The sequence below is a fragment of the Symphalangus syndactylus genome, chromosome 11 (genome assembly GCF_028878055.3).
Source record: "Symphalangus syndactylus isolate Jambi chromosome 11, NHGRI_mSymSyn1-v2.1_pri, whole genome shotgun sequence".
Lineage (NCBI taxonomy): Eukaryota > Metazoa > Chordata > Mammalia > Primates > Hylobatidae > Symphalangus > Symphalangus syndactylus.
The window spans coordinates 131,780,905-131,792,413 of NC_072433.2; the positions used below are offsets into that span (position 1 = coordinate 131,780,905).

Genomic DNA, 11,509 nt, shown 5'->3' on the forward strand with positions numbered 1-11,509 from the left:
CTAGGCCCTGAGGGTTAACCTTTCATTGCCCCCTACTGCTCATCTCTGGTTTATAAACACCAAGGACTCTGGAGAGTGCCACAGGCTTCCCAAATGCCATCTCTTTCAACCCATCCTGGCCCCTCGTGAGGCAGGACCTGCTATCATCCATGTCCTTCCCATGTTATGGATGGGGATACTGAGGCTCAGGGAGTTTTTTTTTTTTTTTTTAGGTAATCAATTTACCATTAGATTATGAATTTAATTTAAAATAAAATGTCCCTAAAATGATCTCACTTCTTGGCACACTGACCCAAGATGTGGGGTGGGGGAGCATCCCTTAACACATTCTTTGTTTTCCTGGTAAATACTGGTGGAACAAGACAGCTGAGGATGTATGAGATCTGACCATGAACATACGACAGCTGTTTGTGCCAGTCATGTCCAAACCCATGGCTGTCAACTCCAGATCCAAAAACTATCTCCATGTGTTAGACCTCCCACACCCAGCATTTAGGATTTTTTCCTCTATAATCTTGCTGGGTGCTGGTCTTGGCAGGGCCATCTACTGGGGATAGGTGGTTTGGGGTCTCACTGGTGGGCACTGGCTTGTTCTTGCCTCCTCTGCAGCTCCTCTTGCCGCCTTGCCTGCTGTTCATTCATGCAATCCTTGAACGCCTGCACCTGTGGCTGGCATTGCCGCCAGTCCTGGTGCTGGGCCACGCACTCCTGCACTGCAAAGCGGGAGGCAGCGCAGCCAGAGCGGGAGATCAGCTGGTCCAGCGGGTCCTCCTCCTCATTGTCCTTCTTCACCCGTTGGGTCCAGGTATGGCCTTGAGGGACTGAAGTTGACATCCTGGGGACGGGGAGTCGAACAGGTGGGAGAAGAGGGCCCAAACGCACTCTCCTACGTGGCGGCTTGGGCTTCGCAGGCGGTTGGGGATCCTCCGTCCATCCTTTCAGGAACCAGCCCATCGTGGGCGAGGCTCAGGGAGATTAAATTCATTGCCCACAGTCATGGCACTGGCGGGTGGTAGAGACAGAAGCTGAACCCAGGTAATTAGGCTGCATAATTGCTCTGAATCATGAGGCTCAAGCTTTCTGGCTTCTGGGTCTGTCTGTGGACTGAGCACCCTGGAGGCAAAGAGCACAGGGAACGGGAAGGGGCCCGATCAAATGCCACTCAAGCCCCACCCACCCCCTTCTGCACCGGCTGCCCAGGGCATCAGGACCCACACCAAGAGGTGAGCCTGTGCTCACTCACATGCCACAGGCACTGCACACCAAAGGCGCAAGCCAGGGGTAATTTCATGAACATCCCCTGACTTGATCCTTAAAGACCTTGGAGGAGGACTCATGACACCCATTTCACAGATGTGGAAACCGAGGCCCAGGGAGGTGAAGTGGCTCAGCCAGCTGAACATATTACCTTTATGTGTGTAAGGGGGTGGGGAATAACTGTTCAGGGTTGCAAGCGACAGAAACAAACTCGAGATGTAGAAAAGAAAAGGGATAATTGGTGGAATGCACTGGGTATGGAACTGGAAGGCTGGAGAGCCAAGTCTGGACATGGGGATGGACTCGGGCTGCCTCACAACATGAAACACCCCCCCGTGTCCCTGCAGTGACAAACATATTCCCACTGTTGCTCGTTCTTTCTTCCCTCTCCTCACAATCCGTTTCGTAGGTGGGGGAAGGACGCGCTGCCTGAGCTTGGGTCATGGCGGACCCCATGTCCTGGGGAGGGAAGACCATGAGTGAACAGGGTTTCATCCACCAGAAGAAATAATTTCCCCTAAAGCAGATCGAGTGCTCTGACCGAAGGAAAGTGGAGGGGGACTGGGCAGCTCAAGACCAGTCATGGGCACCACCTCGAGGTTATGCAGCAAGGTCCTTCATTCATGCCTGCATTCATTCATTCCACTCTTCTTTATTGAGCACCTACTGTGTGCTAGGCACTGTGCTAGAGTTTGAACTCAAATCATCTGCCCCTGCCTCCATAGTTCCTCGGGATTGTTCTGTGGGGTAAGCTAGACCCTGCACCATCCTATCTGTGAGCAGCCTGGCAGAGCCATGGGGCAAGCTCATGACCTAAAATTCACCCAGTCACCAAGGCACAGTGACCCTGTGACCCCAGCCAGCAATGCCCCCTCCCCTCCCTCACAGACCTCCCCTCCCTCACAGTGACAAATCTCACTAATTCCTCAAGCAGAGCCCCATCACGCCGAGGTCTGTCCAACAGAGGGGTCACTGATAGACTCAACACCATCCTTATCTGACCTCTGGTGGCCTTCCCGGGGTCGTGACCCCAGCAATACCTGGCCTCAGGAGTGGGGGTCTCCTGGAGATAGATGGGCCCCCAGCAAAGGGTTGATAAATCATCCCGAAAGAGCTTTGAGTCTCTGTATATTCCACGATAGCCTGTGAGGGGCCAGGGCAAGACATGAGGGGAAACGGGATCTTCTGGAGAAGGAGTGAAGATAACGAGGCATGACGGCTGGGCTTCCCTGGGCTCCTCATTAGCAAGGGCAGCCCAGGACAAAAGCCGACAGCCAGGAGTGGCTGGACAACACCGTGGGTCCGTTTGCAGGTGCTGTGTCTGCCAGCTCCGGTGCATCTTTCAACAAGGAGGGATGTGGCGGGCAGCATAGGCACCACACATGTGGACATGCACAACTTATGTGCCCTAGTGGCAACCTGGACCATGGGAGGCCCAAAGGGTCTGATCCAGGGAGGAGCAGGCGGCACAGGGTCCTTGCTGTGAATCCAGATCTCTGGGTCTCTTTGGGGAGCCCTTTGGATGAACCTTAATACGCCTAAGGACTGATTGCACCCGAAATGTGGAGCTCATTCTCCATGCAAAACCTGGCCTTCCATGGCTCTTAGGACTGAGGGCTTGCTGGGCTCCACCAGGGCCAGGGGAATGGACAGAAAAAGGTACAGGAACATGGTGGGGAAAGCACGATCCGTGGAATCAAGTGGACCTGGGTTTCAGTACTGGCCCCCACTGCCAGCAACCGTGTGGCTTTGTCCAGCTTCCTTAACCTTTCGGGTCCTCAGTTTCCTTCCAGAGTCTTCCAGGGCATTGGCCACATGGCCCGGAGCCTGCTGAATTGCGTCTGATAGCCAGTTAGGGGGCAGCAGGGTGGGAGCTGGCATTTGGAGGCAAAGTTGAGTTGTCAATTCCTGCTGTTTGACTTTGTGCAGGCTGTTAGCCTCTCTGGGATTCCTTTCCTTGCTTGTTCAAGGGTCATGTCCTTCACAGAACCATGGTTATGGGGATGTGGGCACAGGGCATGGATGTGTGGCACATCCATGATAAATACCCACCTGATAAAAGACCCACCAGATAAAAATTACCATCATCAGCATGTGGTGCTCACTGCCAGTAGCCTCGTCTATAAAATCACTTTCCAGGCTGTGGTGCATGTAGGCTTGTGGTGCGTGTGGCCTTGTGAGAGCTTCCAGAGACACACTGCTTTACACGCAGGAGGTACTTGAGAAATGGCCAATTCTCTTCCTCCTGGTCTCGATTGCCCTTAATTGCTTTAATTCCTAATAACCCTGAATAGTCAGGTAATCCGGAAGTTCCCGGTGGCTGGAACCCATGAATGGGGTGGTCAGGAAGACATGTGCAGGCATCCGAGACCCCAGACTTCAAACCCGAAGGCATCTTTTTACCTCATCTCTGGTGACCCACTGAAAACAGATGCAATTTGTGAGTCTTGTTTTTTATGAGTGTGGTGGAGACATTTCATTATGTCCTCAAGATCCTTTCAGTTGTCTCCTCATCAACAGGACTCAGCAAGTGTACATTTCCCAGGCTGTCTTGCAGCTAGAAGTAGTCATGTGACACTATTCTAGGCAATGAGATATGAGCTGGGGCTGTTGCTAGGAAACAAACCTGTATTTCCTTGATACTTCTTTCTGTTCTTCCTGGCTCACCACAACCTGCTGTTTCCACTTAAGGATGCATCTTAAGACCCTTTTTTATTAGCTCCCTTGGGCCTCCTGAATTCTTTCTTTAATGAAACTATTTTATTTTGGGACTTGGAATCATCCATAAGCCATTTTCACTAGATTTCTAAGTGTACCATTTTGTAACAATGTGCTATGTTCGAGTTAAAACTGTGGGCACATTTTGTCATTACAAGAGGTATCACATTTTAAAATTTCTAACTGAACTACAGAAAAGTACAGGTATCATAAGTGTGTCACAGAATGCATTTTTGTGAACTGAACATGCTCATTTTTGTTTTTTGCCATGGATGTGCTCATGCTGGCTCCTGTGGGAGATGGATTTTCTTCTTTAGGTCACTGTATGGGTCTCCTGGGGCTGCTGTGACCTAGGTAACCAGCACCCAAATTGAGAAACAGACATCACCAGCTCGCAGAACCCCTCCCTTCTCTGAAACCTGCCCTGTCGGAGTAACCACTATCCTGACTTCCATACAGTATTCGTTCCCTCTGCCTATGCTTTTATACATAAATGAAATCATACAGTATGTTCTTTTGTTTCTAGATTCCTTGACTCAACACTGAGTAGGTGACATTCATTTGTGTTGCAGCCTGCAGTTGTGAATCATTCATTATTGCTGCTGCACAATATTTCACTGCATCTAAACACCACCACATCTTTGTTTCTAACAGCTGTCCAGTATGCTAACGTGTGGGTGTAAAGTGGTGCCGTGTTTAACTGGTCCTCTTTGAATGGACGTTGGGAGACTTTCTGTTTGGTGGTGATGACCAGCAATGTTGCAATTCTATTCCTGAACATATCTCTTGGTGTGCTTTCACCAGTATCTAGGCAAATTTCTAGCTCATCTTTTAAAATGGATCTGCTGCTGAATTGCTGGGCTAATTAAAGAATCATATGGTCCTTTTGCAATTAAAACAAATTCAGTGAAACACATTCAAATTGCCAAAGTACCCCAGCAGCAAAGTGAAGTCACTTACTCTCTCCCTCTCCTGCCTCCATGAAGTGACATCTTCCTGCTCCTCCACGGGGGCAGCCTTGAAGCTCACGATTCTTCCACTGCTCATCCCTCTCATGTCTGGAAACAATTTGAAGCTCATGAATTTTACAGGCTCTAAGCGTCCATCAGCTGATCTAATCATTTTCAGAGACCTGAAAGTCAGAGTTATCCCTGGTTCTGCCAAACCTTCACCCATCGGAAACTGGAATGGGAGGATTGTTTGCGGTCCATTTCTCCAGAGAGAATGGTCTGAATCGAGGAGGAAAAGGTCTAGTCAGACCCATTTTCATTAAAGAATGAGAATCCAGGAGGCCTGAGAGAGCTAATAAAAAGGGCTGTAAATTGCATTGCTAAATGAAAAAACAAAAAAAGGTTTGTTTAAGGCATGTGTAATATATATTCTATTGCAGTAAAAGGCGGAAATCATTTACATACACGTGAAAACAAGCCCCTACCACATTTGAGGCTGCCACGCACATTAGAAAGATTCTGAAAGGGGACATCAGGCACTGCAGAGAGATAAGCGGAATGAGAGGAGGCAGACTTGGAGCTCACATGGTCTTCCTTTCTGTACTGTTTAAATGTTCTAGCCATGATCATTGTATTGTTTTTCTATTACTGTGTAACAAATTACCACAAATTTAATGGCTTAAAACAACACACATTTATTAACTCAGTTTCTGCGGGTCAAGGCTCTGAGTGCGGCTTTGCTGGTGCCCGGCTCAGGGTATCACAAGGCTCAGTCAGGGAGTCAGCTGGGCCGCGTTCTCATCAGATGCCCAACTGGGGAACGATTCTCCTCCAAGTGCCCTCAGATTATTGGCAGAATTCTTTTCCTTGAAGCTATAAAACTCATAGCAGCTGGTGTCTTCATTGTCAACAATAGAGTCTTGTATTTCTTTTTTTGTATTTTTATTTATTAATTATCTCCCTATACTTCCTTGTTTTTTTCTGCTGTGTGTAAACAGTTTGGCCAATTTCCTTCCATAAATGACCGTCCTCAGTATGTCAGCCACTTCCTCCACATCACAAAATGGTTGCCATGGTTCCAGCTGTCATTTGCTGCTTTCATAATTTCCAGTGGAAGAAGGCAAACTGTTTCTTCATGTCTCTTTTTAAGATCAATAAAGCCTAGACGGTCAACATTCTGTACTCTCCACCCACATGTCCCTCCATGAGCCAAAATTGTCTAGAGCTAGGTAGACGGGCTCATATAAGTTACCAAACTCAGCCTCCAACACTTACTACATGACAAGGGGCGAGTCCTTTCATCTCTCTGTGACCCAGCTTTCTCATCTATAAAAGCTGATAACAATAGTATCCATTTCAAAAAGTTGTTGTGATCATTAAATGAGGTTATGAATGCATTTGAGCCCAGGGAGTTTTTAAGATCCTCACTGTTGTGGTCATTGTTGTTGTTATTATTATTACTAGCCTGGGGCAGTGTCTGGCTTAACAAATACTTGAGTTGATGACTGATTGACGGGTGGGAACGCTGACATCTGCAGAACCCAAAGAAAGGAGCCGAGGTGTGGGAGAAGCAGGAGCTGACAAGCAGCTTGCATGGGACCACCCAGCACGCGGCCTCAGGCCTGGGCCGAGCCTTCGGGAGTGACTGATTCCCTGTCCAAGCGTGGACCCCGGGCCGGCAGGCCGCCCTCAGTCCGTCTGGGCCCTTTGTTTTTATCTGGTCTGCCCCGTGGCCTTCAAGCGAACACTCCGTGTCATTACTGCGCTTGAGACGCTCAGGTACCAGCTCGTTTGTCAATCAGCACCGAGCATTTCGGTTGTCAAAGACGCAGAGGTCTTTGTGCAATGACAGCCGTCCTCCCCGCCCAGAGGGCCCCCAGCTGCTCTGTAAGGAGCCGTGAAGGAACAGCCGGCCCTGGGAAAGGGCTGATAACTGGGGCCAACCCTGGTGGCCTGCTCAGCCTGAAGAGGAGCCCGGCCCAGCCCTAGATCCACCTCAAGGGGATTTAAGGATGCAAAACAGGGCTGAGGCCTTGTGAACTGTGGCCCAGGGACTCTGTGCAATTGGACCTTCTCTTCACCACTGCTGAGTGACTCCGGATGAGTTAGCCTCTCTGAGGCTCAGTCTCCTCTTCTGAAAATATGAGAGGGTGGAACCAGTCATTGCTGAGACCTTCCAGCCTGCAATTCTACAGGCAGTTCTGGGAGGGAACTGGGCAGCCGTAGGAAGCCCAAAGGACACGCAGGTGGGAAGGTGCCAGGAGGGGCAGGGGACAGGGTTGAACTGGCTGAGGCTCATTCTCCAGACTTCACCTCCGAGGCACCCTCAGAAGCCGTGTCTGCAGGTGCCTTCCTCGCAGGCCAAGGGGAGGTTAGGACCAGCACCAGCAGCGATGCAACACTTGCACAGACGCACACACATGCTCACACTGGCTGGCATGGGAGACGGATTTTCTTCTTTAGGTCGTTGTATGGGTCTCCTGGGGCTGCTGGGACAAATGACCACAAAGTGGGGGCTTAAACAATAAAAATTTACTTTCTCACACTTCTGGATGACAGGAATCCAAGGTCAAGGTGTGGGCAGGGCCGTGCTCCCCCTGAGGGCTGGAGGGCGAGTCCTTCTTTGTCTCTCAGCCGCTGGTGGCTCCAGGTGTTTCCTGGCTTGCAGATGCCTCACCCCAGCCTCTGCCTCCACTCCGCATGGCCTTCTTCTCTGGGTTCCTGGGGTTTAAGTCTCCCTCCCCTATCTCTTATAAGGACTCTGGCCACTGGATTTAGGACCCACCCTAAATCCAGGATGATCTCATCCTGAGATCCTTAGTTGAATCACATCTGCGAAGACCCTAGTCTTAAGCGAGGTTCCATTCACAGGTTCTGCGGGTTAAGACGGGGAACATTTTGGGGGTCCCCATCCCACCCTCTGGGGGTGGCTGAAGTGCTTGAGAGACCTGCTGTCACATGTCCTCTCAGTTGTGGCTTTCGTTTATTCAAAGCTGCGGTTCCTCCTGGGGCTGCCTGGTTCCAAGTAACCCTGATCTCCACGAGGGCCACACTTGCTGCTCAGCCCTCTGTCCCCAGCGGCACACACAGGATTTGGCCCAGGGTTTGTGGGTGTGCGGGGTATCATTATCCAATGAGAGAAGGCCCAAATGATTGACAGAACCAAAGTTTAGTGGCAATGGTCTCTGCGACTCCGGGTACACTCGGTGGTTGGTGACCACGGCTATTTGGTGCTTTCCCTTCATGAACCGTTAACTTTTTTTGGAGCCTGAAGTCAAGTCCAAATGACCTGGCCTGCTGAGGTCTGCAGACCAGGGAAGCAGCCCACCAAGGGGATTTCATTCCAAAGTTGCAGCCCATCCCCAGGGCTCCAGTGCCGCCAGGACACAAGGAGGCCAGGAGAGCTGGGAGGAGGGACAAGCTGAGTGGACGGCACAGAGCTGCGTTCTTGGCATGGAGAAGAGCCTCCAGACACGGATGCCATAAGGTGCAGGGCGAGACCAGCCCTAAACCCTCGTTCAGTTCTGCAGCACACTCCCCACCCCGCTCTGTCCCCCCGGAACATAGTCCGAGATGCTTGTGGCTGGTTCTGCAATGTTGCCAGCTTCCTGTCATTGCCCCTTAGAAAAGAGAAAATTCCTGTTGTTTTAGGATTAAGTAATCAGCATGTCATTTATTCCTCCAAACCACAAGTTCAGGGCCTGCCGAGGAGCTGACCTTGGCACCAGGAAAATGCTGGGCGCGCGGCTGAGCCGGAACCGACTCTGGGGAGGCTGTTTGCTGCCTGAATCCTGGAGGGAGGGCTGGGCTGGCTCCATGTTCCCAGGAGCATCCCGTCACCTCTGTGGACTGTGTTTTTACCTCTGTAAAATTCAAAAGCAGCAACAGGCATGAGAAATGCCAAACTTGAGAGCTTCCTGTGGGCAGACCCTGCTCAGGGAGCTGACCTGTACTACTGTATTTCAACTTCCTGAAAGTCTAATTAGGTAGGTGCTATTGTCATTTTATTTCACTCAAATGCAGCAGCAGGGACTTAGAGAGGTTAAGAAACTTGCCCAAGGCCACACAGCCAGCGTGCTGCAGCCTCAGGACTTGAACTTAAAACTGAGCTCTTGTGAATTTTGTCTTACCCAATGGCCCAAGGGGAAGATAGAGAGCCAAGATGGTGCCATTGCACTCCAGCCTGGGCAACAAGAGTGAAACTCGGAAAAAAAAAATGTTGTGATAATATCTTACTTTTTAAAAAATGTCAGTATTTTATTTGAGTAATCAAGGGTTAGTTGTTTTACCTTTGATACCATTATTAACCAAACCATCCCATAGTTTTTAGCATATTCAGATATATGTGCAACCATCACCGTAGTCAGTTTTAGAACATTTTTGTCACCTCAAACAAAAGCCCCCTATGCTTAGCAATCAGCACCACGAATCTACTTTCGATGTCTGTGGATTTGCCTATCCTGGACATTTCACATCAATCAGATGACATGCGGCCTTTTGAGTCCCGCTCTTTTGCCAAGCATGATGCGTTCCAGGTTCATGCATGTGGTAGCATGGATCAGAACTTCTCTCCTCTTTATGGCCGCCGGGATCCTGGGAAGAGAAGATGCACGGGGTAACCCCCTCAGCTGTTGCAGTTGCAGTCGCTGCCACGTAGATGCTGTTTGTCACACAGAGTCACCAAGGGAGAGCCCTGGGGCACCACCTGACTGCCAGGGGGTTGGAAATGTTGGGGAGCCTATAAAACTGTTGACATTTGGCACTCCTGCCTCTCAGGGTGGGCTGGTGCCCCTGCCCTTTAGTCTGGGTGGGCTTCTGACTGCCTTGGCCAGTCTAGGTAGAAAGGACACTTGTAGCTCCTTTAAGAAGCCTTTAAGAAATCCAACTTCCGCGATGCCACTGTGCCTGCAGAAGTCCAAGGTCGCCAGGTAGATAGGCACGGAGTGAGCTTCCGGGCCCCTCCCCAGCTGGTGAAGCCCTTGGCCACTCAAGTGTTTCGAACTGAGCCCCAGACATCACAGGGCAGAGAAGAAGCAAACTTCCTATCTCTTGTCCAAATTATGAACTCACAAAAGAGGGACATATAGTGATAATAAGTAACCATTTTAAGCATCTAAGCACTGAGGTTATTTGTTACCCAGCAATGGGTGAATGCAACAGTGAGCGCTACTATCTGTGCTGCAGTCTGCCCTTCTGGTCACCAAATACCTCTTTCATGCCCTCCTTCCCAGACATATCATACGACCGCTCCCCAAGCTAGATAACCTGAAAGTCCCTCCTAAAAGCTATTCCAACCCAAAGCCCAAGATCTTTGGGGGATGTGTGGTGGTCTGTATGACAGAGTCGGACACAGAAGCTCTTGGTGGGGAGTGTCAGTTACTGAGACGAGTTATTTACCCTCCATACACATCCAGTGTGCAGGTGGGAGCACAGGGAAGGAAGAGGAACGGGACACCCCTGGTCACACTCCCATCAGAAAGAGGAAGGAGGGGCACGTGCTTCTGGCCTGTGAACTCGTGAAGTCCAGGGGCAGCCCTGGAGGGGCTGTCCTGGAGTGGGAACTGCACCCTGACCAGGCTTGGCTCTGCTCTGTGACAGGAGCACCCTGGCCTGCTCTTCTTCACAGTTCAGGGAGGTTCTTCCTCACCTTTCATCCTCTTGAGCCCCCTGTGAGCCCTGGGGGCCCTCCGGGGGTGGGGGTGCTGCCCAGTGTTCAGGGCCACCTCCTGCCTGCAGAAGGTGGGGAGACCAAGTCTTCAGCTGGCAGTACAATCCTCCTAGAAACCTAGTAGGCTTCTTAGGTTTGATTACAGTTGATCTCATGAAGCAATAAACAGACCACAGGGAGGCACAGGGCGTGTTCCAGACGTAGTACTCAGACACACTTCTTTCTCTTTTCACCTCTCACACTTCGCATTCTGCACAGAGGGGGCAGCCTGGAAGTTATTGGACTTTGCTGGGAAGGTCTCACCACTAATCTTTGCCATGAATCATTTTATCCAACTGAAAGCTTTACTGGACACCGCACCATTAGTCTGCCCTTGGTCCCGAGGGGACTTAGTGAAAATTAGTTAAAAGGTTTTCCGGGTCTTTGTCTCTCAAGTCCTTTTCAAACTTGCTTTTGTGTGGCTGGGCCGAGGAGCATCTGGCTTTTCCATACTACAAGGCCTTTGATTCCCTTTCATTTTTGCTGCAAACCAGTCAGCTCCTCCTCGAGCTCCTCCCTTTTTTATCGTTTTGGAGATAGAGTCTCACTCTATCCCCCAGGCTGGAGTGCAGTGGCGTGATCTTGGCTCACTGCAACCCCCGCCTCCTGGGTCGAAGTGATTCTCCTGGCTCAGCCGCCTCCTGAGTAGCTGGGACACTTGCCACCATGCCTGGCTAAGTTTTGTATTTTTAGTAGAGACGGGGTTTCACCAAGTTGGCCAGGCTGGTCTCGAACTCCTGACCTCAGGTGATCTGCCCGCCTCAGCTTCCCAAAGTGCTGGCATTACAGGCGTGAGCCACTGTGCCTGGCCAGACTCCTCCCTCTTTTTTATAGGTAGCCAAGGATGACCAATCACAGCACCCATCCTTTGCGTTGT

The 11,509-nt window shown here is 50.6% G+C and overlaps 1 protein-coding gene across 1 annotated transcript; it reads right to left on the bottom strand.

Annotated features, from left to right (window-relative positions):
- Positions 1-265: 265 nt before the first annotated feature.
- Positions 266-937, bottom strand: LOC129457478 (cytochrome c oxidase assembly factor 4 homolog, mitochondrial-like). The gene has a single exon (XM_055232668.2). It carries the CDS (start codon positions 832-834, stop codon positions 571-573), a length of 264 nt encoding a protein of 87 aa, XP_055088643.1. The 5' UTR covers positions 835-937; the 3' UTR covers positions 266-570.
- Between the last annotated feature and the right edge of the window lie 10,572 nt (positions 938-11,509).

What these genes read in the sequence shown, in the direction of transcription:
- LOC129457478 (XM_055232668.2), bottom strand. Translation starts at nt 834, where the DNA reads ATGTCAACTTCAGTCCCTCAAGGCCATACCTGGACCCAACGGGTGAAG.